The sequence below is a fragment of the Megalops cyprinoides genome, chromosome 2 (genome assembly GCF_013368585.1).
Source record: "Megalops cyprinoides isolate fMegCyp1 chromosome 2, fMegCyp1.pri, whole genome shotgun sequence".
Lineage (NCBI taxonomy): Eukaryota > Metazoa > Chordata > Actinopteri > Elopiformes > Megalopidae > Megalops > Megalops cyprinoides.
Genome location: NC_050584.1, coordinates 38,765,705 through 38,793,691, shown reverse-complemented (window position 1 = coordinate 38,793,691; position 27,987 = coordinate 38,765,705). Strand labels below are relative to the sequence as shown.

Here is a 27,987-nt window from a genome sequence, read left to right as displayed (position 1 = left end):
CAAACTTATATGCATCTTTCCTTTTTCACATATGAAAATGAGTGTCGGGGCTTGTTGCTCTTTATAATACGCCTTTATTTTTAGTTCCTCCTCCCCGGGCAGTAGTTAGCGAAGCCCACTCACAACACCAGAAACTGACAACCAGCACGTGAGATCCAAACCACTTTAAACTCAACAGTCACTACACAGACCCGGCGGAAAGAGAGCTCGCTCGCTAACGTTAGTTAGCTGCCTAATTTAACAAGACAGATCTCCAGGTTCACGAAAAACATCACTAGCCAGCAACATAGCTAGCATTTTTTTTTTCAGATTAAGAAAATTTCTCGCTTCAGGTAAGGACGACGTATGATTTGTTTTCTAAAAACAAATATTCAGCTAACAATCTTACTAGCTGGCTGGTTAGATTGCCGGTCCCTACAAAAAAAATAAATTCAGTTTCTGTATCTTTTTGGGCCAACGTTAACAAAATCAGGTAGTTTGTGGATTCATTGTAATTAACGTTACGATGTGTTCAGATAGCGGGCTAGATGGGTAGATTGTGATTCCTTTCAATGTTTTATACATTTGTGTTTAAATGGTTCAGTTAGATAAATTATCAAAACTTGGATAATTTTCATGAAGTTATCTGACTTTACATTTTCCGTCAATACAAGCTATACTAGCCAGCCATCTTGTTAATTAGCTATATAATTTCAGCAGGTGGCTAACATTTCAGTGGGTCCGCTAGTTTGCAATAGTCCAATCATTTTAGCACCAAGACTAATTAGGTTGCTAACTTTAGTTTTCACATGCCCAGCATTAGCTAGCAAGCTAACTGATAGATGAGGTTAATCGAAGTACATGTGTTGACCAGTTAAATTATTTTTAAGGGTCCTTGTATGTATTTTCATATATCTGTTGTAGGATTTGCTTCATACAAAACGTTATGTAGTAATTCCTCATTAAAGAAAGTTTGTGCTTGTTAAAATAACTTGCTAGCTGTACATTACGAAAATGGTTTGTATTCGCGCTTTCTGGATGCCGCGCTTTTTGCGCCTATTTGGAGCAATTGTTAGGTAGCTAATTTGGTTACCTGTGTGTGTGGGGGGGGGGGGGGGGGGGGGGGTAGATTTGACTAAGAATAACGTACATTTTCCCAGCAACATAAGTATTTTAGTATTGTTTATAGCTATTTTACTTGTCTAGCTACACAGTAAGTTTAACCTTAAAACACGTGTACTGCAGCTGACCCGAAAGCTTAACGCGCGGTACTCTGATTCTTTCAATAGTGCTGGAACTCGTCATGGGTTGTGTGAACACCAAAGTCATGTGGCTGAATTAACACAGTTGTAAATCAAGTTACGTCTTCGTAGGTACGTGCGTTTAGGCTACACGCAGAACTACTTTATAATCGACCAGTTAGCCAACTTATGAACTGATAAGGGTTACTTCGCTTGCTAAGGTAAAGACGAAATGTGATTACCTACTTATGTTCCTATCAGTCATAAGTAGCCAGAGGTAGGACGTACAGTACATTATTTTGTTCGTACATTTTGTACACTCGCGTAAAAATGCACAGGAAAGAGCTGATTCGTTTATTTGTGTCATGCATCATCCAGCTGAGGTGATTCAGGCTCATCTGACTATGAGGACAGAAGCGAAGTCGCAGGAAGTAGCCATCATACCTGGGCTCGTGTGTTCCCCGTAGCCGTAGATTCTGAAAATTGTATTTATATGAAACACTCAACAAGCAAGACCTTTATTGACATGACATAGTGTGTTGTTCGACCATGAAGGCCACTGAAAGTTAACATGTGGATCTAACATCTTGGGAATAAGAATATGTATTTAAGTGATGCTGGTCTCTTTTCCACTGAATGTCCTTGCACGATATTCAGCCTTAAAGTTGCATTTGCATGTAAGAGTATAATGTCCACTGCTTGCAGCAAAAAGCACTACTTAATGTGTGATGAATAGGATTATTGTACTTCTTTGTCTGACATTTTTCATTATTGTATTCGTTTATTACAAGTTCCCTTTCATTCCCTTATGTTTGCACAGCCCGTCGGGAACAAAAACGAGTCTGTGGCGTCATTGTAAATATATCCTGATGTAAAATTCAATTTCGTGTTACGGAGAGCAGTATTATATTAAATGATAACGTAGCACTTGACCATCACATACAGCACAGCTGCCATATACAACAAGGAGTCGAGCCATAATTCGGTACCATTAGCCAGATAAAATATATAGTATACGTTGCTAGAAGGGATTGTCTTTAACATATACGTTTTCATACCTGCAGTGTACATTGAAAGTAAGCATTTGCCATAAAAAAATCCCGTTTCGTTGAAAAGCGAATGAGAAGAGGCAGCATAGACGTCGGGTGATGCCGGTGACCGATAGTTACCCCGAGTAGCAGTGGAGCCACGAGAGTATGGCGCATCAATTGTGATGAGGAGATCGTCCTAGCGGTCATGTGGTGGGGTGGGTGACGTCGTTTCAGCTTTTCATAGGGCGATTGGCTTAAGAAATCGTGGTGTGGGGAATCGGCAAGTGTGATTTCCCTGACCATCTTCAGTAGTATCAGGGTCATGCAGATTTTCGCAATCTTTAATCCTTTTGTACAGCCTTTCACTACCGACGATATTTGTCAATGAACGACTGCACTGTAATTTTCAGTGACTGTGGCTATTCTTGGTTATACCTTGTCCTCCTCCTTTTAGATATAAATGTGTAAATAGCCCAGAGCAGTTGCAGTCACACCTGAAGATTTGCATCTGACCCTGTATTCTAGTGCAGAGGTGGAAGGAGCAAGCCGCCAACTCCCTCTTTCCACCTTCAGTTTTTCCAGCATTGACCATCTATGATGGCTATGAACGTAATTGTTCAGCACCAGCCTGTTGCTTATGCTACCTCCTGATAGTTGAAGTACTGGGGGTATAAAACTCACAGGGCAGGTGGAGCTGTGTATACTATGAATTTTGCAAGAGGATATGATTTGGTGAATAGGTGAGACTCATGTTTGTTGCATTCTTTTTGTATTTCTTCATCTGTCTATTGCACAGTACTTTTCATTCAAGGTTAGGGAAGAGAGAGAGCACCAAAATTATGTTGTAATCTTCTTTCACTGAACTGAACATTGGTAAAACTGTTGCTGTAATTTCAAAAACTACTGTTGCATGTAATATGGGAGTATAAATAGATGTCCAGTATTTCATCCCTGTTGCACAACATGAAACATATTTATGTAAAAAGAAATTATGATCATAGAGTCTTTAAATTCTAGTTTCACAGATGGATCAGAAATCCAACAGCCAACCTTGCATATTTGATGACATCTTGGTGGACTGAAGTCAGAAATGAAGTGCTCTAATCAGAAGAAATTAAATGAAAGACCACGAATGGTCACCGCCTGTAAAACCTAGGAAAAATAAAAGCCAAAAAACGGAACAAATTGCTGTTTCTCCCAATATCTGTGTATTCTTAACGTGCAGTTGAAAGCATGCCCATTTTGTTACTGGTCTTATCTAGCTGGCCAGTAAACTCTGTATATCAGTTTTACAACTGCTCCAGTTATGGCCCACTGGAATATAAACAGTAATTACTGTTATACCAGCTTGCCAAAATAAACAGACATAGGATACCAGGAATATGAAACATAACCTTCAGTACAGAGGTGATCGCAATTAGTTCGGAAGTCTCGGTAGCCATCTGGTAGATGGTTAGGAGGATGTTTTCTGTTTTTATTCTGGAACTGAGGGGGGTTAGAAGTCGTAAAGCATACGACGCCTCATGTAATTTAAAACTAACACGTGGATACGAGATCTTACGTTGCCTTCTTGTCGCTGGAGCTCAGGTTTTGACTGCAGCTGTTCGCCCGGAGAGGAAACGGTGGGGCTTTCCTGTTACTGTTAGCTTTGTCAGAGTTTCCACCAGTTGCAGGGCAGCTCGGTGCAGAGGCCAGGGGAAAGAGGGGGGAATTCCCCGCATCTAATCGAGCTTTCTGTCTCTGGATTTGGGATTTTCTTTGATTCCCACCAGCATGCCACTGTCACCATCCAGCTTGTCATAGCTCTGAAGTACTCTGGCCCTCGTTTGTAAACCACTAGCCTGCCTTATGTGTACTTTGGAGTTGAAGCAGGAGACATTGGCGTGTGTCTCAGCAGTGACTTACAGGTGGAAAAAACATTGCCTCACTTGTTTATTTTTTTAAAGAACTTATGCCCAGAAATCTGTGATTAATAAGCACAGGATTGGAGTTTCCTGACAGCAGCAGGCCCATCTGAACAACAGAACTAATGAATGAGATCATTTCTCCTGTTCTTTCCCTTTCATTCTCAAAATGAGACACACTCTCTTCATCATCGGCATCAGCATAAAGTGTCACTGTATCAAGTTCGCAAACGTGATGTGGGATGTAATATACTTGCCAAGCGAAGATAATTCCCCTCTGAGTCATTTAAATTTGGGTCGAGAAGTAAAAGTGGCTTCAGTATAGACAAGATTTGCGTCAAGAACTTGATGGCAAGTATGCCATCCACACATGGCTTTTAAAAATCCATTGTTTATAGCTAGAATGTGCTTTTGATGATTTGTTTTCGTTCCATTGTTGCAGTGCATTACAGATAGAGGCAGTATTACTAGTGTTTGGTGAGGCAGTATTACTAATGTTTGGTTGAGTCTGTTTTGAGCTAGCACTCAGTGGCTGATTGTTCATCTGCAAAGTCCTTTTTGTGTTATTCCACTGTGAAAACCTGTTTGAAAGTAAGTTTGAAATGTACACAACAACAAAATGTAGATATTATCCCGTGAATCTAGTTCCTTTATGGGTTCCTTGGTGACTGTTAGAAAACAAACATCCAAGTGTCTCTATATGTACAATTCAATAGGATCTGGATGTGCTCACTTCCTTGGTCTAGTTTTTATGGGCTTTTTGAGATGTCATAGACAGTACATGTGTTCTTTCTGTTCATTTCTGGCTTCATGTACAGATGAGCAGCCCAGCTTTGTCCTGTAGTAACCCTTGAATATCTGCATCGGCTGTTGTGCTGACGTGGGAGAGCGTGTGTGATTAAGCAAAAGCTTCGGCATCCTCTTGGGGAGGAGAGCAAAGAGCTGTTCCACCAAATGGAGGCCCCGCCCATCCCGCCCCTTTGCTCATTTTCAATTGGTTTAGGGGTATGACCATATATGGGGGGGCATAGCTTTGTGGTGTGAGGAGTCCTGGCCAATGAGGGCAGCCTTTCAGTGCGCAACATCAGTGGAATCCTGATGGGGGGAAGTGTTGAAGGGGAAGGGGGGAGGGGGGGGTGGGCTGTGGAGGAGGGGGAGAGCTGAGGTTTGAAAATGAATGATGTTATACACACAGTTGTAAAGCGAGCAGGAGAGCTGGACGTATCTGTGTCTGCCACTTGCCTGAAAACACCGCACACGCCAAGGAAAGCGGGTCTCTGAAAACCTTGAAACCCGGCATTTGACACACAGACAGCGGAGCAACAGAGAATTCAGAAAACGTCAGATCGCTTCATCTCAAAGGATGCACTGTAAGTGTACACCTCAGCCTGCCATATGTTCAGAGTTTTAACTAAAATGTACATTGTTTCTACTAATCATCTTATGAGGACGTGTTCTCTTGTGAGAATGTGATGAACATTCTGATCTTTAAGTGATGTACTCACAGCTTGTGCTTGAATATTGCGATACGCAGTGATCCTGAAACGTTTAAAGGTGTGGAGCAGTCTCGTATGGGGCGAGACTGGATGGTGTGTTTCTCAATGCTTTTGAGCTGCTCTTGCTTAAACTGGCCTTAACATCAGGGCTTACATTACGCTTGGATAGTGTAGGATCTAGTATTTTATTGATGAGTGAACCGCTGATTGGGGATTCTCAACCCAGCTCCGCTCCTTTGCAAAACGACCGCGCCTTAGCCTCACTGAGATGGGGAGTCTGAGAGGAGGAGGTAGCTCGGGGCTAACTGCATTATAGTGCCCCTGACAGTGTGAGGGTGCTGCTGGCTAACATTCGTGACAGAGACCAGCTGGTGGAACGCATAACAGAAAAACCGGTCTGGTGGCCCTGGGAAGAGGTCCAGGCAGACGGGCGAGGTGACCACTGATTGGTAAAGAGGGGGAGGGGGTGTGTGTGTGTGCTTGCACACATGCCTGTGTGTGTTTAAATGCTGGGGTGTGGCTCTAAGGAAAGTAGCAGCTGCTGTACTTGCAAATATCCAGTTTGGCACTGCAGTTACTACCAACTTTGTCATATATACATACATAAAATGCACACACACACACATTGGGGAGAAACCATATAATGTGCTTTGAACTGAAAAACCATATATTATAGTTTATAAAAATCATATTTAAATTGATATATCATTTTGTACAACCCCTTACATTGGCTCATAGCGTATGTAAGGCATAAACCCTTGTTTGTGGTGTGATCTTCCATTTACTGTGTAACAAGTGAAATCTCAAGGAACGGTAATCTCACAAAGTAATAGCTGAATCCGTGGTGCATCCTCTGGGTATGTCCCTGGCAGGCCACCAGCAACACACCCGAAATGAGCTGCAGACACATAATGAGGTACTCCATAGGGACCAGTTAAGATGAGGACGATACCATTCTTTCTCTGAAAGGGGGAGGTGGAATCCAGCATCACCCGTATCAACTGCACGAGATTAAAATTAGGAGTTGAGCCAAGGCCATTGAGGGTACCGTGACACAAATGGGAGGGGCTGGGGTGAGAGGCTGCAGGTAAATTTGTGAGGGGTAAGTGAAAGAGGACTGTAAATCTTATGGAAGGTCCGATCACCATCCGCCACAGTGCAAATGAGCTGAGGCAGGACTCACATTTGGAGCTGGGCCACTAATAAAATGCACCAAATGTTCAACCTTAAAGGGTTACAAGGGGGCAGATGTGGTCAGGGGTATAAGACTTTGTCAGTCATTCCAGGCTGTGACAGAAAATGTATCCCCAGCCACGATCAGGTGACAGTGATGCTGTCAGAGAGAGAGAGAGAGAGTGGGGGGAGACAGAAAGAAGAGGAGGTGTCAGAAATGCCAGGCATGCGAGCCGCTCTCTGCGTGGCTCCAAAGCAGATTTCTCTCCCCCCCCATCCCCGGTTGTTTTGCCCCCCGGTTTGTGAGGCGTGTCGTGCTGGAGCTCGTCTCTGAGGCAGCTGCAGCAGTAATCCGCGTGGTTCCTGCCCCGGCGCTGGCAGACGGACAACAATGAGACCGGGGAGGCAGAAAGAAGCCCCATTACACGCTGCAGGCGGAGGCCCCCAGCGCGTTCCAGCGCTAGCAGCCTGACTGCCCGCCTCCCGCCTTCGAGCCACGGCCGCCCACGTCACCGAATTCCATCCCATTCAAAAAAAAAAAAAAAAAAATCAAGGTGGTCCAATCCATGCTGTGTTTGAGTGGCATCGCGGAGTGAGCAGCTGGCTAACCGGGCGGATGGTAACAGTAAAATGTCTCCTTTGTGGGCACCCGCGTTCCATATGATTAATTAGGGAAATTGCCCATAGCGTCTGCTGGGGGGGCTTCATCGAGAGAGAGAGAGAGAGCGCGGTCTCTTACATGAGCCTGGCTGTGTGGGAAATGGCAACGGGGTGGAGGTTGTCAAGGTGAACGCCGTCACCGGAGGAGAGGGAAGGTGAAGTCGCTGGACGCTGCGGGTGCCAGATCCGTGCTGTTGAAGTAAAAATGGCCGCCTTTTCAGGTTTCCACACCGAAGCCTTTGTAGCGGGTTCATCTGACGCCGGGTGGGTTGGCCTGCGCGCCATTTTCCTCGGCTTTTTATCTGCAGTTTGACATGCGTGTCGCGTTTACCCATAAGCTTGAGAGTAATGGCTGCCCGGCCCTGTCTTTCAAGGGTCTGTTTTGTCCCTTTTGAGTCCGCTGTGGACTCATTCTCCCGCCTCAGTTCAATTGTCCCTCTCTAGTGAAGTGTGGCGTTGGCGTCTGCAGCAGGCCAAAGGTCCGCTGACCATTTCACACCAGCGTAACAACCAGGAGAATGAGAGAAATGGGAATCCGGCGACACCATTGTAGCCCTTTTCACACCGCGGTGAAAGTTGCCTTATGACCAACATTGCCCTGCTATAGGCATCACCTTTGTGTGAAGGGGTCCGCCCATAGCCCCGCTGGCCCATAGGGGAAAGCCAGCTTTCAGGCCACCTTCAGGGGTGGTTTCTGGCCAGCTCAGTTACCATATATAACCATATAGCAAGCCCTTGGTTGTGAATCTAACCAGCAGTGTGACGTATTTCATGTGCTCCGGTGCGTAAAAGGACACGAGGCAAATGGCGGGTGGCTCGGCCGTCACGGAGCACGGTAGAGTTTGCCATTCTGAGCTGGAGCTGGAGCTACCTCCTTAACTAGCAGTACATGTTGACTGTTTGGTTTGGCCGAGCGTACCCTTCTTTAAGCGTACCGCACACGGGGTCAGTTGTTGCTGCTGTAGCACACTGAGCGCAAAGACCATCTGCATCACTGCTGGGAGGGTCCCACGTGTTTGATGTACAAAAAATGATTGAAACGATTGTGCCGAGCACAGTGCGAATGGAAGGACGCCGGCGGTTTTGGTGGCATCAGTCCCTGTTGTGAATGGGTTCCAGAGGGTGAAGCCTGTTTACCGTCAGCGTGTTTGACAATGTTACTTCATGTGAAAAGGGCATGGACTGCTGTCCTTGCCAGCAATGACAGGATATTCTGACACATTTCCCGCTCTTTTGTCGCAGGAGGTGATCTCTGGCGCGGTTCTCTGTCCTTGAACAGAGACTGGTCTTTAAAATCTTGAAGCACCATATTGCGCTCATTGTTTGTGGATTTAAATAATTGAATAGGGGCTGAATGAGCCACAACAATCATAGTTGCACAATCCAGGCTCTGACATTGTGTACTGTACATACAATACGGTTTAATATCTCTGAAAGGTGTTTTATAACACGATTAGAGTTAATGTTCACTCAGGTGGCCTGTCCTGCTTTTAAAATGGGCCAATAAATAGAGTTTATGGGGGGGGGAAAGCAATTTGTTTGAAAAGAAACCTCATTTGTTTTGTTTAAGCTAAATAATGTTTAAGCTTAAAACATTTAGATTGACATTGTGATCATCATTCAGTGGTTTAGAGCAGCAGTCTCCCTTAGACTGATCAGATCAGTACAACCAAGTTTGGGCTTCCCAATCTTTAAAAGCCATCCATGACAACATTGGAAAGACGCTGTTTGACAGCGATCTACGTAAGGCGTTCAGCTCTTGATCCGTCCTGCTTCCCATTAAACCGATGGCACAAAAGTGTATTTGTTCTGGACTGTGCACAGGGACACGCCAGAGCGGAGTGTAAGTCCCGGGAATCCCAGGGGACCGGTGTGTGCCAAGGGGGAATTTTGCTGGCCGTTTGTCCTCCGCCTGTTGCTGGCAGCGTCACCGAGCAGGACGTGCGTTCCTCTACGTGACGGCCGAGGCTGTAGCTCAGCTGCCGCCGTCCGCGAGTCCGGCTGTCCCGGCGTCCGGGCCGCCCGGTGTCTCAGCTGACCTCACGTTACCCGACCTGTCACCGACCCGTTCTGTCCCTCTGTCTCCACCGTACCTGCAGTGACCGTGTGTGAACCCGCCGCCATTTCCGCCGCCGTGCCAATGGACGCCCCTGCGGACATCGGTTTCCTCCAGTCCTGTGGCGCTGGGGACAGCAGCGCCTCCCTTGAGGATGTTGCCGTGGAGTCCGCTGCCAAGTACGTCCCCTGCACCTGTGCCGTCACCCCCTGCGCCTCGGTGCAGATGCGCTACTCATTGAACAGGAGAACTGTGCAAAAATTTATTTTAAAACGCATACACTCGTACACATACACTCCACTCAAACACACCTCTAAGGCCTGTAGACACACACAATTAATGTGACACTTAACCAGTTTTGGATGAAGCCGCTAGAATTCAGGTGTGTTGTTTACACAAGGTATCCCATTAACACATTTAAATAAACATTTAACAAAGTTTAAAACACATAATATATTTGTTACAGATGAAGGCTCTCCTTTACACATGTGTCAAAGTTAGCTCACATCTGGAGACAGCAGTACAGTACATTTGAGTAATGTGAGTGCAGACCCTCTCTCCTGACCAGCATTGGAGGAGGATACCGAGATCATGATTGTTTTTCCTTGTGGTTTTGACACATTGTAGTTTAGGCAATTAGATGGGTGTGTCCAGTTTTGTGCAATACAGCTACACGTGTGTGAGTGAAGTAGTTTGTACACAGCGAACGGCTCACCGGCCTAAGCCCTGCCAGACTGCAGCAGGCTGGGATTCTCATCACTCTGCCGCGTGGTTTCCACAGCGAGTCATCGGAGGAGGAGCCGGCCTGCGAGAGGGAAGAGGAGCTGGGGACGTCCGCCGAGACTCCGACCAGCGCCGAGGACACGCAGACGCAGCAAGGTGGGCGTGCGCACGCTATCCCCCCCCCCCCAGATCCACTCAACAAGGAGCGATCCGGTGTACCTCAGCACACACAGCCCTGCCTGACCTCATCGCACGGGAAGCGCGCGGGGCGGGGGCTGGCTCCGGCGGACGTCCCCTTCCTGCCTCCTCTGACTCAAACGGAGAGCCTTTTCAGGCCTCCTTCCTGTGCATGAGAGGGCCGTGTGTGTTCCCCCCCCCCCCGCCCTCCCCTCTTACTCACATCACACACCTCTGTTTTTCCCCCCCTGGCATGCAGGGGCAAGCAGCGACACCAAAGGCACTTTACTCACAAGCAAGATAGCACTTCCTGCGCTACCGCCAAGCCTCTGCCTGATCTGTTTTATAGGTTCACCAATTCACAGGCAAGTCTTTATAAATATGTATTAGCAGTGAAACTGTCACCTGTTTGATCCCACGTATAATTACGCCTGGTATTTGTGGAATCTCAGTCTGCCATCTGCTCATGAATATTCACATCCAATTCACAGCCATAAAAGGAGGGCTTCACTAGAGGGCTTCAGAGGCTAGAACTGTATTAGACAGGAAGGGGAGAAAAGTTATCTTGTCAGTATGTAGAATGTCTTTAGTGACACTTGTGTGCTATCACAAAGTCTTAAATCAGGTAAATCGATACAGAAGGACGCGGTGCCCGGGTGGATTTGAGTGTTCTGTCTCCTGTTTTCTGTGTGTTTACACAGAGGTCAATAAACCAGAGTTATCAGTGAACATGTCATGGATTGCTCTCTTATCTATGGAGAGCAGCAGGACACAGCCTTGTGATTTTACACTACATTACGCTGTTTACCACATCAGCCAGTTCATACACACACCCTGAAATCCTGGAAAGTTCCACCTCATAGCTGCACTCCATGTTTACAGTAAACAGCATTTCATACCATGGGTGGGTCATGTGATATTTTGTGGTCAACAGTTGTCAGCTCTGTGACACAATACTACTGTTAATGTTTACACTGTGAACAGAGTAATGTGAATAATCTATGTTGAGGTATACATTTAGTAGACGTACATAGGACATAGAACTATGTAAGGCACTTTGGATAAGAATGTCTGCTAATCAAATGAAGCGCAATAAAGGCTCAGTTCTAATTTTTTTTAAATTTTATGTCCATTTTTGTACATGCTTTAAGACTGTAAGGAAGGCAGTTGTAAAACGTGCACACTGCCTGTTAAGAGATCACCGCATAACCTCAACCTTCAAGTGTGTTATGTTAGGGACTGCGTGGGCAGGGCTGGTGCTTATTGCAGTCTGGGCTTGGTTATGGGGAGTGGCTAAAATAGTCAGTTGACCCCCTCCCCCCCTCCTATCCCCTGTGTTGTTGGGGCTTGTGCGTGTTATTGTGCCGCTGGGCACTGTGGGGGTAACGGTGTGTGGCGGGGCCTGTGCATGCTGAAAAACAGGGGCTCCCTCTGCCTCCACACACACACACACACACAGGGGCTCCACACAGCAGAGCTGCTCGCCAGGTTGAGGAAGCACACGCAAGCTGATTATAATCCACTGAGCCGGGAGATTTAACACAGCCAGCAGCCTCTACACCCCAAGCCAAGCTCATTTGCCTCGGAGGACACACTTGTCTTGCTGCAGTGGTCACTGTACTCACTCCAGGACTTCCCTCCCATAGTAATACACATAATGACGCACTATAATACAGAGTAACACCACCCACAGTCCAAGCCTCTTGAATGGTATGAAATGAGCTGCCACGATGGGGCGACACTGGTCGCTTTCCCTGTCACTCAAAGGTGTCTCCACCCTATCAGCAGCCCTGCTCATGCCGCCTGCCCCGCCCCTCTCCCTCAGGTAACGCCCAGCGCCCCTCCTCCCTGGCCCTGGCCACGTCGGAGCTGCAGCTGTGGACCTCGCGGGGCGACGGGGAGGTGAAGCTGAGGCTGTCCGAGTCGGGCCCGGCCGCAGAGCCGGCCGTCACAGTGCACCAGATGTTCATGTCAGCGGTGGAGCGCTTCCCGAAGCACACGGCGCTGGGCTGGAAGGAGGGCGAGCAGTGGAAGACCCTCAACTACGAGCAGTACTACCAGCAGTGCAGGACGGCCGCCAAGAGCTTCCTCAAGGTGAGCCCGCAACGCCCTGCTCCCACGCCCCTCACCACGTTGCTTCTCATTCACTCACCATGCAAATGGAAAACGGTGCCTGTCCAGACAGCACTAGCACCTTGCAGTGATACAGTGGGAACTGTAATGGCAGCAGCACAATGGTTGTCTTTTGAGGGCTAATTGTTAAATCATTTGAAGGCCGCTGCTGACGTGCAGATCTTAGTTAACACTAATGGAAATAAGACCTTTGTATTCTGCATTAGTGGTGTTCCATGGAAACATTGAGTAAATGGTGATGTACAAACTGATTGACGATGTACACGAGCCCCCCAATCAATGTAAGGCCGCGAACATTAGCGTTTCCCAGCACAAGCACACATTTCACCTCGCGGCAGGCGAGTAAAGAAAGGGTCATGCAGAAGCGTATGTTGCCCTGAACCCTGCCGTGCCTTCTCGGCAGAGGAAGTGAGCCTAAAGCGCCTGCGGGCTGAGAGGCCGGCGGTTTGAGCACATGCTCCCAGAGAGGGAACGCAGACTGAAAGAGGCTTTTATGCGCGGCTTCCCCTTTCGCAGAAACGGGGCCCGTATTCTAACCTCGCTTCCGCACGTGCTTGACCTCAGGCCCGGCCCACTTTCTCTCTCTCTCTCTCTCTCTCTCTCTCGTGAAGGCGAGGGTTCGGCGGGCCGCGTGGGCTGCGTGCTGTGGAGCTGTGTGACACTGCACCGGGGGGAACAGGGCCTGCTATTGTGAGACCGCGTGGCGGCGCGTGTCGGAGGCACACTGAAGCACTGTGCGCTCTCTGAGGCCCCTGATTTCATCCTAGTTTCACAGCACTTGCCCTGAAGACTGATGATCTAGCTTAGCATCACATGATTTGATAGATATGATTTGACCCATTGAAAGACAGCATTTCAGTACAAGGAGGATCTATGTCAGGAAGCAGTTCAGGACCCACAGTTTAGTGCCCAGAGCGTTGGTAGTGCGGGGGTTCCTCCATGCCTTGCTGTGTCCTGACGGCGGGCGTGTTTCCACAGCTGGGTCTGGAGCGGTACCACGGCGTGGGCATCCTGGGCTTTAACTCTGCAGAGTGGTTCATCGCAGACATCGCCGCCATCCTGGCTGGGTAAGGAGCCACTTCAGCCTCTGTGATAAACGCCAGTCCATTCATGCGAGTCTGTGGCATATAGTAACCGCTTCAGTCTCTACAGCGAAGAGTCTGTGATGTGTAGCAACGATTTCAGACTCGTGATAAAGGCAAAGCCTGCACTGAAACAATGCTTGACCCGGGCTTTGGCAGTGATTGCTCAGTCCCGGCTTTCACCTGCCCTGACACGGACAGAAGGCCCCTGTTGACATAACAAACAAATGAGCGTACAGCTCGACCGTAACGAAACATCGACGCTGCGCCCGCCGCTTCGCTACGCTGCCGTGGCAACAAAAGCAAACAGTAAACAGACCGTGGCCGGAGCCACATTTGCTCACCGCCCTCCTCTTTTGTGACCATTCCTAGAGGGTTCGCCGTGGGCATCTACACCACCAACTCCCCGGAGGCGTGCCAGTACGTGGCAGAGAACTGCCAGGCCAACATCCTGGTGGTGGAGAACCACAAGCAGCTGCAGAAGATCCTGCAGGTACAGCGAGCCCTTCCGCGGCCCGTCCATCCACTCAGTGAAGGGCCCCTTTCAGATTTACCAGCTAGCCTTCAGCAGAGCATAGCATTTGTTTTGAGAGTAGCATTTGTTTTTCCCGGCAGCCTATCATAGCCTTTTTGTTTCGTGTCAGGTTGAGATTTGGCACACACGAAAATGTCAGAGCACTCAATTATTTATAGACATTTGAAAATCTATTAGCATATGATTAACTCCAAGGAGCTCTTCATGTCATGTGACTTAATTAAGTGTGGGCTGTGCTCTGAGTCAGAGCTGCATGGCTCTGTTTAAATGTGTTTATTGAGTCCCACTACAGCTAATGTGTCCTCTGTGTGTGTGTTTGTGTATGTGTGCATTTGTGTGGGGGTGTTCACACTCTAGGTGCAAGACAAGCTGCCTCACTTGAAAGCCATAATCCAGTACAAAGATGCACTGAAAGAAAAGAGACCAAATCTGTTCACGGTAGGTTTGCACCAAGGGAGGGCAATCCGAGCATCTCTACTAAATGGGGATTTGTAGAGAAACCTTCTTCAAATCTTGTGATTCAGTTTAAACAGCCTTCGTGCTGTTACACAATCCACCCAATGTCTTCCAAAAACCAAGGGTAGTCAGATGATTGTGGTGAAGATACTACATTTCTTTAATCTCAAAGCAGCCAAAACGAATGGGTTTCCCAGTTACTTGTCATACTTAATTCTGTATTATCATGTGTGTGTGTTACCTAAATCCATTCATTACTGCCTGTCAAGCCGATGCATTTTTCCCCCACCTTGGCTGATCTGTTGCGTCCGCTCTCAGTGGGCAGAGTTCATGGAGATGGGCCGCGAGGTTCCCGATGCCCAGCTGGATGACATCATCGCCTCCCAGAAGCCCAACCAGTGCTGCACCCTGATCTACACCTCGGGCACCACAGGACAGCCCAAAGGCGTCATGCTGAGCCACGACAACGTGAGTTAGAGACCGCTCAAAGCGCACGGCGGCCAATCCCACGCTCCATGCCGATAAAGAACGCCTCCCTCAGAGCCGCGACATCCGTACGCGATTGGCTGAGAGGTCAAAGTTTCTGTAGAGAGTGAAAGTTATTTGGGTAGTGGTTGTGTCAGATGACGGGGGGGGTTTTAAATGTGAAAGGTTAATTGTTCCCGGTCCAGACCTCCACAGTAGTAAAATGAAGACTAGTTGCAAATGAGGACCTTTGGCGCTCCTGTGAATACATTGTGGGAGTAATGTTTGAGGGCAGCCTTGGTTTCATACACCTGTAGTCCCATAAGAAGCCCCGGTGTGCACTGTTCTCCATCCCTCTCTGTGTGTGGCTGGATTCGAGATGTGATGAGCCCCATGTTTCTCCTGCAGCTGACCTGGACGGCCTTCGCCACGGGCCGCAACGTGCGCCTGTCGGAGGCCAGCGAGGCGCAGGAGGTGGTGGTCAGCTACCTGCCCCTCAGCCACATCGCTGCGCAGATGATCGACATCTGGCTGACCATGAAGGTCGGGGGGGCCGCCTACTTTGCACAGCCGGACGCCCTGAAGGTGAGGGGGGTGAGGGGGGTGGGTCTTATCGCTATCCTGAGTCCTTACCTAACCCACAGCCACCGGTACAGGATCCACGGTCTGCTGCAGCATGCACCTCCACTCCCATCCTCCATCGTTAACCTCGTTAGGTTAAGGCTGCAATCTGGTCAAGGCAGAGATTAATAAAAGCCTGTCAGAGCAACTTGATACGTTACAGCGTGAGAGAGCCTGCCTGCGCTTCCCCAACTGATCCCGGTACACCCAGGGGTGTCTCCTCCCAGCACCCCAACACAGAGGCGCTGCTGCCGCCCCTGATCCCCTGCCAGGCTGCTCTGTCATTCTGTAAACCACAGTAATCAGTGCAGAACACAGCTGCTGAGAGGCAAAGAAAACACATCATCCATTTAGGCAGACAGAAAGGCTAACAGGAACCTTTTGATTTGAGTAGCATGGGTCAGACAGGGCAGTCTCAGGAGGTGATTTGGTCTGTATGTGTTATTGGTATTAACCCGCTGTCCCCCATACTTTGTTCTTCAGTGTCCATTTATCAGCTCTGAACCTTGTTAATCATTACTGTAAAGTGTAGCTGTTTAGATAGAGGTATTAGCTCCAATATATGTGATGATGCTGTCCTATTCATCAGTGTCAGTACAGTACAGTATTAGTGGAGTGATTCCCCTCCACACCCCTAAATTCCCGGGAAAAACAGCACTTGTGTCTGACTTTCCGAGGGGAAGGGCAGCCAGTGGAGTGTGAGATGGTGGCCCGTGTTTGCAGGGTGTGCGTGTGTCTCAGGAGGTCAGCCCTGAGCCGCAAGCTGTTGCCTCCTGTGAGTCAGGCCTGTTTGTCTGATCCGGGCCCTGCTGGCGTCACGTGTACCCCGGCTGTGTGTGTGTAAATGTGAATGTAAGTGAGTGTGTGTGTGTGTGTGTGTGACAGTACACGCACAGAGTGGGGTCTGTGGCTGAACTCCGCATCGCTCCCTCCCTCAGGGCTCTCTGGCGAACACGCTGCGGGAGATACGGCCCACGGCCTTCATGGGCGTGCCGCGCGTGTGGGAGAAGATGCAGGAGAAGATGAAGTCCGTCGGGGCCAAGTCGTCCGCCGTGCGCCGGAAAGTCGCCGCGTGGGCCAAGGACGTGGGGCTGAACACCAACCTCAGCAAGATGCACCGGTACGTCGGGGGACACCGGGTGGGGCAGTATGGGAACTCGCCGTGTCGTGCCTCGGAACACCTGGGGCCGGCTGTGGGGCATTGTGGGAGTTTGCCGTCTCGTGCCGAAGCTCATTAGCGCTGTCCCTGTCCTTTCCGATCTTAGCAACGGCGCGCTGTCGCGGACGCCCCTGAACTACAGGCTGGCCAAGAAACTGGTGTTCCGCAAGGTGCGCAAGGCCCTAGGGCTGGACCGCTGCACCAAGTGCTACACGGGCGCCGCGCCCATCACCAAGGACACGCTGGAGTTCTTCCTCAGCCTGGACATCCCCGTCTACGAGCTGTACGGCATGAGCGAGAGCACCGGGCCCCACACCATCTCCCTGCCCGACGCCTTCCGCCTCACCAGGTACAGAGCCCGCCTCGCACTCACACAAGTTCAACACAGAACTCGTAACCGAAAGGTTGCCGGTTCAGTTCCCCACGGGGACAGTGCTGCTGTACCCTTGGGCAAGGTACTTGGGCAACCCACAGTTGCTTCAGTAAATATCCAGCTGTATAAATGGATAACATTGTAAAAACCTGTAATTGATGTAAGTCGCTCTGGATAAGAGTGTCTGCTAAATGCCAGCAATGTAATGTAATGTGACACATACAGACACGCGCATACACTGTGACGTACACACACATGCGCGTGTGCACGCATACGCTGTGACACACGCATGCATATGCTGTGAGACATACACACACGCATGTACTCTCTGACACACCCACCCATCCTGGGCTCACACTTACGCTCACAATACTCAGATGTACCAGGCACGTTGAAACAAGTTCCCTACATCCTGCAGTTGTGGTGAAATACTAGGCGCAGACAGCATTACAGTCTTCGTTTCATTAACGGAAGTCCCCGCTCTCCCCCCCCGCCGTTAGCTGTGGAAAAGTGATCCCCGGGTGTGAGACCAAGATCTTCAGCCCGGACAGCGAGGGGAATGGGGAGATCTGTTTCTGGGGCCGCCACGTCTTCATGGGCTACCTCAACATGCCCGACAAGACGGAGGAGGCGCTGGACGCCGACGGCTGGCTGCACTCCGGAGACCTGGGCAAGCACGACTCCGACGACTTCCTCTTCATCACCGGACGCATTAAAGGTGAGCGCAGACCTCCACAGCTGAGCAGAAGAGCTCCTGCTGAGAGGGTGTGTGCCCGTGCCCTCCTCCTGACCGACTGTGTGTGTGTGTGTGTGTGCGTTCCAGAGCTGATCATCACAGCTGGAGGAGAGAATATCCCCCCGGTGCCCATCGAGGACGCGGTGAAGGAGGTCGTGCCACTGGTCAGCAACGCAATGCTGATCGGGGACAAGAGGAAGTTCCTTTCCATGCTGCTTACCATCAAGGTACTGACCGTGACCAAACCTGGCCCTCATCTCCCTTCCTCTCCCATGACTGTATCCCCTTCTCCCTACCTGTCTCAAGTCTGTGTCCCCTTCTCCCTCCCTGTCTCAAGTCTGTGTCCCCTTCTCCCTCCCTGTCTCAAGTCTGTGTCCCCTTCTCCCTACCTGTCTCAAGTCTGTGTCCCCTTCTCCCTACCTGTCTCAAGTCTGTGTCCCCTTCTCCCTCCCTGTCTCAAGTCTGTGTCCACTTCTCCCTACCTGTCTCAAGTCTGTGTCCCCTTCTCCCTCCGTCTCAAGTCTGTGTCCCCTTCTCCCTCCGTCTCAAGTCTGTGTCCCCTTCTCCCTCCTCGACCAAGTCTGTGTCCCTGTCTCACTCTTCGTCCCAGCCTGTGTTTGCATCTGCCTCTGTGTCTGTCCCATCTGCGCTCTGTTGAAGTTGCTCTCTAAATCCCTTGCTACAATAAGTGGCTTTTAAACCAGGAAGGGTTTACAAAGGCAAAGGGTCATTCCCCACTTAACCTGCAAGATACTAACAACAACTGGATATATACATGGGTAATGTTAACCGCATTCCTTTATATTTAACTTGTATAGCCATCTAGCCAGATAAGATTGTTGGTTATTGAGTAGATAGCACACTTAGGAACTTCAATAGTAACTCGTCTCTTAAAAACTGAACACTGGGTTTTTAGAGAAGCCAATGCTGCCAAAGAGAGCCAATACCTTTAGGTTGCTAGCTCATTAGCAATGCTATAGATAGTTAAGCTAACCATCTCCTTTATTTCTCAAGAAATGAGCTTCATTTTTATGAGCCATAATCTGACATACCAATGTACAAGAACTTTTGCACTGCGCCCCCTGCAGGCAAAGTGCAAACAAAGTTGAAAGCATGTCAGACACCCGTGGAATGATACAAAACAGATTATGTGCAGTTTGGAATTCACCAAAGATTCTGCAACTAAATAAATTGTGAAATGATATATCATTTTCATTACAGAAACTCATTTTTTGCAGACATGAGTTTTTGTTGTGGAAAGGATACATTTGACATTGACTTGAGAATTTGTGGGGGCAGTGTTTGCCATTTGGGGGGTCTTTTTCATTTTATACTGTTAAATACAGTTTCCATGTATTTTCAGAGGGGTTCATTGCCTTGGTGCAGTATGGTATTAGTGTGATTTTACAGATCGACAAAATGAGTCAAGCACGTACTGCCATCTGGTGGACTGTTGTAGTATTTTCACAACATGTGTTCCCAAATACTTTCAACGTTGGTTACATCATTGTATTTAATTCTTTGGCCAGGATTTGGAAAAAACATGAAGAGTTTGTCACAAATAAATTAATTTATTTTAGAATCATAAAACTCTATCGCGGAAAATTATTTACTTAAACATTATTCATAAACCTGGAAAAGCGTTAGAGCTCTTATAGTACATTACATTATTTAGCAGACGCTCTTACTCAGAGCGATTTCCAAATAAGTGCATCGCTATGCTAAGACTAGTTATCGAGAAGTATTACAAGAGGTCAGTAGGATACTAAGTTAAGTGCTAAAAACTCTTGAGGTCCTACCGAGATTTGAACTCGGATCGCTGGATTCAAAGTCCAGAGTGCTAACCATTACACCATAGAACCGCTGAGTCGTTTTCCGTGGAGCAGGCGTGTTCACGCCGGGCCCCTGCGCCGCGGTCCCGCGGTCCCGCGTCTCCTGCGTGCTGACCGGCACGCCGCCCCTCCTCTCCCCCGCAGTGCCAGGTGAACGCGGACACGGGCATGCCGGAGGACGAGCTGACGGAGGAGGCGCTGGCGCTGTGCAAGAAGCTGGGCAGCAGCGCCGCGCGGGTGTCGGAGATCGCCGGCGGGCGCGACCGCGCCGTCCACGCCGCCATCCAGGAGGGCATCAACTGCGTCAACGAGAAGGCCACCTCCAACGCGCAGCGCGTCCAGAAGTGGGTGGTGCTGGACCGCGACTTCTCCATCCCTGGGGGAGAGCTGGGTAAGATTGGGGGTGGTGGGGTGGGTTTGCAGTCGATAACATACACGTATACTTCACTCATTTGAAAAGCAGTTTTCCCTTTTATACAACGGAAGAGCTTATAGATAAGTGCTCATAATAAGGTTAGATGAATGTTATCCATACCACTGGTGAGCTGACATACTGTCACACACGTGCAAGTGCAATATTGGTTGACATAAAGGAGGCAAAGAATTATAACAGCAGTAACAAGGTGGAGTAATTAAGTGTCTGTGGTTATGGATGTTTGTGCTTAGATCATCTTAAGATGTGCCTTATGTCAAAAGGGTTATGTTTGTTCAGGACTCTCCACTGGTCTGTTAAGTTGGGTTCATGTCTTAGATAAACTTCAAATGGAAATTTGTTCAAATAGTTATATTTTCAGTTTGTAGAAAGCCAACAAATTATTTTAATTATGACTAGGTCATTAGACATATTAGATAACTGTAATATTCTTACAACTTTGAAGCCATTTGAAGTTGATGGTTCATACAGCAGATCCCTGCTGACTCAGGATCAGTGCTCAGCTGAAGTGATGAGAAGCAGTGCCTGTCTTACGCCCCCCCCCCCCCCCTCTGTTTCAGGCCCCACCATGAAGCTGAAGAGGCCAGTGGTCATGAAGATGTACAAAGAGCAGATTGACAACTTCTACAAAGAAGTGGTGACCCCCACCACCCCTGACAACCCTCTGCCCCCCAAATAAGACTCTGACAATAGCCCCTGCCGTGCCATTCAGAGGACAAGGACAAAAGACAAGAGGACACGGTGTGGATAAAGACAGACACACACACACACACACACACGCACACACACACCACCTCACTCAGACAACTCATGCAATCTCTGTGTGGTGTCAGCTTCACATTTCCCTGGAATTCTTCTGCTAAATTGTAAATTTATTTTTGTTTACATTTGTGGATGCCACAGGAAAAAATGGGACCGGGTAGTCCACTAAAAAAAGATGTAAAATGTCTTTGTTTTTAAAGATACTTATTTATAAGCTAATTATTTTTATTGTGATGAAGTACAATAATATCTAATGAGGCATTTTAATTGTACTGTTCTATTTCATACAGAACCACACAAGAATCCAAAAGACAGCTAAAAAGAATTCATGTTCAAATAATGCTCTAGTAGGATCTGATAGCATATGTGGGTTATTTTTTCATATTAATTTGTGTAGATTTATTTATATATCCAATTCACCAAAGTTGAAGAATGACTAAATGCTAATGCAGAACTGGAGTTTAAGTGCAACTTTTCCTCTAAATGAAGAAATGCGAATCTGACATGCAAATAACTGCTCGCCTTGACTGAGTTTTTAAATAATTTTTTGCATGTCTCCGGTGTGCACTTGTCTGAAAACGGAGGAACTGCAGGCTGAAAGTCATTCTACAGGGAAAACGATTTGAAACATATCATTGTCTTATTTATTGTTGGATTATTGTTTTTTTATGGTGGTCTGGTTTCAGTGTTTTTGTATGATCTGGATGAAAGCGTAAATACTATTGCTTTGTGTAGCTCTCTGCGAATCCAAATGTTGCACTGTGCAATGTAGAGTAGAATGTGTCGTCGCAACGTGAAGTTCGAAGGGCCATAAGGAAAAGGTGAAGGTCCGGTCGTATCTAAAGCCATCGTGCAGTCCGAAGGACTGTCTGGCACTTGCACTGTTTTTGAAGGAACATGAACAGGCTGCTTTCAAGTCCACAAGCGCTGAAACCATGCCCCAACATTCAAGCCATAATTATTTCACATTTCATGCTTTTGTAAACAATGTAAACCTATTTAATTTTTTTTCATCTGGTGTGACAGATGGGTCATAAGATTCCATGGCCTCGTGGAATGTTTTAGTTTTGTGTGTGAAGTTGCTGGGAACTTTTTTTGTTATGGTGTTGTAAATATGTTTTTTTTTTTTTTTTTCCTGCAGTCCATCCCTCTGGTCTTAGCCTTATGGTGCAGCGTCAAGTGTGTATGAAAGACAAAGCTGTTAACATACTGTGCATTGTAGAATCACAGTATGCTGTCTTTGGAAATTACATCGACCTTTGCTTCTCCTGCATGAAGCCACCAGCATATGCTTTTTTGATACTGGCCTGTGCTTCTCATAATCTGAAGCTGCCCTTAAGGTGAAGAAGTCAAAAATGTACTTAATGAAGATTAAATTAGCATCTGAGTTTTCAGTGTTACGCTGAAATACATGACTGAAGATGTTAGGTTTAGGAACCTAGCACATCAGGCGCCAGGGAACAAACTTTAATCTAACTTGCACTGACTTTTCTTCACAAAACAAGAAAAACTAGAGGAGATAAGTTGAATGTTTATACTATTGTCTGCTTGCTTTGAAATGTACCTGCAGTTACTACAAGCTTGGAGTTTTCCTTTTATTGTAGTTATTCTTGTGGGTGGAGTGCATTTTGGTAATTGTTATCTTTTCTGTTTACGCATGATTTAATGTGTAACCCGGATTTATGAAGAGGGCTTCAAGCTTCAAGATGAATTTCTAATTGGATCTATGAGTTTGGCTTTATTTTCATATTGAGTTGAAGCTGTTTTCCAGCTCATTTTCAGGGTTCAAGGGTAATTCAGGGGGTCAGGAGAATTTGACCATGCAAATCTGATAAAATACTTGAATTAAAAACACCCTGCCATAAAGTAGCTGTAAAGCACCTGTCACTGTAGGTAAATGTATAAATAATTTTAAGGAAATATTTTCCACACACTTAGATAAGTCAGTGGACACAGAGAATAACCAAATACCAACAAACTACACTGCTTTTAGAGAGAGCTTCCACACATAGGGCAGAGGTGGTGTACAGAGTATCACTGTGGCTTGGGCCAGGTGTTTGGGAAGGAAATGTCCACAGGTGGAAAAACCGCATGCTCCCCCCCCCCCCACATAGGGCCCCTGCGCAAAGACTTAGACTGGCCATTCTGGCCTGTAGCACTCTAGACAAGCCTGGAAATATATGACTGCTTTTTCAGAGAAATGAGGGTGAAACTTGGTACGTTCTCTCTCCACCTCAGAGGTTTTGCTGATATTGGCAGACAGTGGTGAATTTTGGAATGCAAAATTTTTGCAAATTTTTGTCTTGGCTATTAAGACTCTCTAAATGTTGAACTGCAAGTGTGTCTGCAGTTCACAACCTCACTGCACTTCAATGTACGCAACTGGTGCAGAGACACCTGTGGCATTTTGGGAGGCTTGATGTATCCTCTTTGCAGAGAGATCTAGCTTAATGAGTTATCCAGAAATTATTTTTAAAAAAATCGGGTGGAGTGAATTTGCAGCTGACCTGAGAACAGTACTGGTTTTACCTGACTCTGAATCTTTATGTTTAAAAGCATTTGTCATTTATGTTTGGGGCAGGAAGGTTGTGTCACCCTTATTGTCTAGAATTCATGTGCAGGCCCATTTCTAAATGGTTAAAAGGAAGACGGTAAACTTGTCAGCGTCTGGTGTGTGCGTGCTACCATTGAAAAATAAATGTATATAATGGAACTGGTCATTTGTGAAGCGTTTTTTGTTATTCCTACACCGTAAAAACATACAAAATGCAACTCAAATGCTTTGAGTAGTATTGTTTTCCACAACGCGTTGCAACGCATTGCAATGACATTAGACACTGGAAAACAGCATTTCATACCATACCTGCAGTGATAATGGTTAGTAACATAGGAGATCATCATAGCTGTTCTTGTTGAACTCTCTGACCCTTTGCATCCCCCACACTGCAGACAATGACCTGCATCTGACCTCTCCTGACCGTCTTCCTGGCGAGCCAGAGTAACCTAGGAGCAGAAGTACCCAAAAAGGCACAAAGGCAACACTACAGTAATCAATGACTTTATTAATAATACAATTTTAAAATAAAATAAAATAAAAAACATTAAAATAAAATTATCGCCCTTGTTACAACTTGCATTATATGACCACATGGTGGCATTGTATGCCAAGTTAATATACCCAATTGAACTCCATTTTGCTGTTCTGCCCACGGTGGCATTACCAACATTAATGTCACACATTTCAGCCCACAGACCCTGGTAAATAAAGCCAACCCTCCCCATCACAGACACGTACAACAACCATTGACACAGGAAACACTTCCCTGCACATATGATCTCACACTCCTAACAGTATCTGGAGAAGGACAAAAAGTACTTTTAAGTAACCATTTGTTTGATTTTTTTTGTCTTTTTTGTTTCTTTTAATTACACACAGTAGATAGTCTACTTTTGTTTATTTTACATGTATATATAATATATTTTAAACTGAAACGACTCCTCCCGCTCCGATCGTTTCCTGTGGTGTTTCTGATTTCTCCGTAGTGGTCAGGGATCAGACGCGACTTACAATAATCCCAAGAAACACTGAACAAAAGAGAATGAGACTTTGTGCCTGGGCTTCGTAACCATACCTCACAGAGTACGGACTATTACAACGCTCCCACGTACTTTGAGTAAAAACACTCAAATATCATAGGACACACACACACAAAATACTTATTTTAAGTGAAAATCCAACCCTCTTCTCCTCAATATACTTTTCAAGATGATAACAACACCAGTTCCTTAAGACAAATGTACATTTGGCCCCCAACACCAGATCCACAGTGTTCAAACTGCAATCATGATCTTACACAATACAATGGGGCTACGTCTGGGAGTATCTCCATGATGCAATACTAGGCCTAAACAAAACGGATTTGAAGGTCATGATCTTATGTTTGTATAGTGACAAAACATGCCAGTAAAAAAAAAAAAAAAATTAAATAATTTTAAAAAGGTTGGCAAAAATCAATACTATTTTGCATGTAAATATTGTATAAAATTCTTAAAAATACAGTTTAGATAATTCCGTAAGTACTGAAGTCACCACAGCCAAAAGTGCAGAGGTATATAAATAAAACATTGACTGTTAGAAAGACAGAGGAGCTTTTTTTCTCTTTTAGTCGAGCCACACAGAGCTGCCACTCACAACCCCACACCCCCGCTTCATTACACAAGAGACCCACGGAGTGTCGGGTCAAAGCTCAAAGTTCATGAACTAGGACTTGGGAGTTAAAAGTTCACACACAGGAAGGGAGCAGAAAGCGCTCACATTCCCCACGTCTTCACTCACACGCGCGGTTTGCAGGATAAAGGTTTTTCATCCAGAAAAATCGACTGCCAAAGGAGTACCTTCCTTAACCTGACGAACGGGGACGGACAGCAGGGGGTTGTGAGGACCGTAAGGCTCTGTGCTTTTGTTTTCATTGAAAATAAAACAGCGAATCCTCCACACACGCATATACGCACACCCACACCAGACAAAGGGGGGAAGGGGGTTCACGTCCCAAGCCAGAGAACAGAATGGATGCAGTCAGTGAAGATATTAACATCATAATAAATAAGCATATCACAAGAAACAAACAGAGGGCAGACAGGGCTAGGAGAGGGGAGGGGATCACTTCAAGTGTAAAAGGATTCAAACAGTGGATTACGAGGCTGCTGCATTATGGGGCTGAAGGATGAACATGCACTTCAGCTGCAGGTCAAAAAGCCTGGCTCTGTCCTGATATTCTGACCTGACACTTACCCCAGCACACAACTACACAGACAAGGCTGAAGAAACAAGGCCAGCTCTGAGGCACAGACCACAGGACTACAAACTCCAAAGCGGAAATGCCCAAACCCAATCTCCCAGTCTGATCAACACCATATCATTTCATTACTTGACCATTTAAAAAAAAAAAACAGCCCGGTGCAGTTCCTATTTCGAGGTTGTGGAGGGCTAGTCCTTAGGTCTCTTATACCCTGCTCACACTACAGGGACTTTAAACGTTGCAACTGATCCAAAGCAGTGAAACCCCAAACTACACTTTCAGTATAAAAGTCAACCCAACTGTCATACTTCTGAGGCAATTTCAAGTCCCGAACAGGTCTGGAGGTGGTTGGAGACAAATTTGTCAAAAAGCATAATGGATTTCAAATTCATTAATTCATTCATTAAGGTTCTCCCAACAAATGTCCAAACACAGATTTTAGAGGACTTGGCAGCAGAGCCAATGTAATTAATGAAACGGATAAGCATTGTCTGCCGAAAACTGCCAAGCTTCAGTAACAAGAATCAGACTCAGCCAAGTAACAGTAACAAGCAGCCAATTCAGCCAAGTTCAGTCAATAATGAGGATGCTGCAGCTAGTTGTCAAAATAAATGTGCTGTTTAGTCTGTTACTGTTGTTGCAAGCAGTAGCTAGCATAAGCCACATGGCCAACTATAGACAGAAGCTAGCTTCTCCGTACACATCCAACTAAATCTGGTTCTAAACATTTCTCTTATGTGGTAGGTACTCTGAGTTGTGTGCAAGTGTCCACTCAATAGCTAGCTTGTTAGCTAACAACACGTGACTGCACTCAGTACAGATTTTGTAGCTGACACCACCTAACTAGCTAAAATTAGCTATATAAATTGTTTATTTTAGGTTGCAGTATTAAGCTAACAAGTGGCACCGTCTTTTTCTCGTCACGTAGACAAAACGACGGGGGAGTTCTCTGCAAAAGGGAAGCTTATTAACAGCCTCTAGCTGTACTCACTTCACCTTGCTTTCCTTCCCTAATTCACTTGGTTCACTTTCACTTTGATCTACACTTCTTCAATACAGGGTTCGAAAATGATGCGCCTACCTGGACTTCACCGCCTCCTTGGGCTGCAGAGCCAATTGCTAATATGTGCACAATCACTTTTATGAGTGGCTATGGTGGGTCTCAGGTGTCTGTGCTGAGAGGAGAGCACAGAGAGACACTCAGGTAGAGGCAGACCTCCCATTTTAGCCTTCGTCTGTCACTCGGTGTCCCTTCAGAGAAACAGTCGAATCTCCACAGCAAACCAAATTATACGTTTAGACAAACTTCACAGAAAACATCTTTTTGTGTTACCTTTAGAGAGCCCCCCCCCCTTAACTGCCGAGGGTAAATGGATTATTTGTAAAGGCACTGAGAGGACAGTGTGTTTGTTGCTAGCCCTGTAAAACTAATGTAGAAAACCTATAATAGTACATTCATGTTTCAAGAACTTCTTAAACAACATCGATCTCGGCTATCAAAAAATACTTGTAAAATATCAGTACAAAAATAAAATACAAAAAAAGATTGCCCCTTCTATGATCCAGGTATGACTATGGCTACTTTTCACTGCTTTTCCCCACTCAAAGGCAATTGGGGAGTGATCCTCCGGCTCCCCCCCCCCCCCCCCCCCCCCCCACCTGACAGCCCTTTCACCCACAAAAAGACGGGAATTGGGGGTGGGGGTGTGAGAGGGCCGAGAAAAGCAGAGATAAGGTTCAGCATTTTGTAGGAAGGGAGGGAGGGGCTCCTCAATAGTGCTGGAATGGAATTTAACTGGCCTGACCACCGACCAGCCACCAGCACACCAGGTGGACTCTTGAGGGTCAATCCCAGAAACACACAGCCCAGGCGGACAGGCACCCCTAAGCCTCTTCGATAGCCGGGAGGTCCAGCCTTGCGGGCGCTCAAGCTTTGGTGCGAAGTATCAGAAATTCAACTGGCCTTGCTGATACCGTCCCCCTGCCTTCCCTCTGTCCACGCAAATGCACACACGCACGCACGCACACGCACTCTCACAGGGTTTAAGGGATATTCCTTACAGAATGTTGAACTCCAGCTGAGAGGAGGGGGGGGGGCTGCTGTTAGGGTGGGTGGGGGGAACAATGTGAGCAGTACTGGGGTTCCCAGGGCAGGGTGTGT

General features: G+C 47.0%; 1 protein-coding gene and 1 non-coding gene across 3 annotated transcripts; one reads left to right on the top strand and one right to left on the bottom strand.

Moving 5' to 3' along the window:
* The first annotated feature begins 38 nt into the window (after positions 1-38).
* Positions 39-23,740, top strand: acsbg2 (acyl-CoA synthetase bubblegum family member 2). Of its 2 annotated transcripts, XM_036521464.1 has the most exons (16): positions 39-332; positions 5,351-5,525; positions 9,584-9,719; positions 10,322-10,419; positions 12,266-12,534; positions 13,552-13,640; positions 14,028-14,148; positions 14,548-14,628; positions 14,965-15,114; positions 15,520-15,696; positions 16,671-16,852; positions 16,998-17,240; positions 17,765-17,982; positions 18,088-18,227; positions 19,977-20,223; positions 20,826-23,740. In XM_036521464.1, the coding sequence occupies exons 2-16, from the start codon at positions 5,519-5,521 to the stop codon at positions 20,942-20,944; spliced, it is 2,277 nt and encodes a 758-aa protein (XP_036377357.1). In that variant the 5' UTR covers positions 39-332; positions 5,351-5,518; the 3' UTR covers positions 20,945-23,740. The 2 variants fall into 2 exon arrangements, with proteins under 2 accessions (XP_036377357.1, XP_036377355.1); XM_036521462.1 differs by lacking the exon at positions 39-332 and having other exon boundaries at positions 5,285-5,525.
* Positions 19,791-19,862, bottom strand: trnaq-uug. The gene has a single exon. It is a non-coding gene; the product is annotated as a tRNA-Gln (tRNA).
* Positions 23,741-27,987: the final 4,247 nt, after the last annotated feature.

Bases quoted from the DNA above. Each gene is read 5' to 3' on its own strand.
- acsbg2 (XM_036521464.1), top strand. The intron at 15,115-15,519 runs GTGAGTTAGAGA...TTTCTCCTGCAG, and splicing joins TCATGCTGAGCCACGACAAC to CTGACCTGGACGGCCTTCGC. The intron at 20,224-20,825 runs GTAAGATTGGGG...CCTCTGTTTCAG, and splicing joins CATCCCTGGGGGAGAGCTGG to GCCCCACCATGAAGCTGAAG.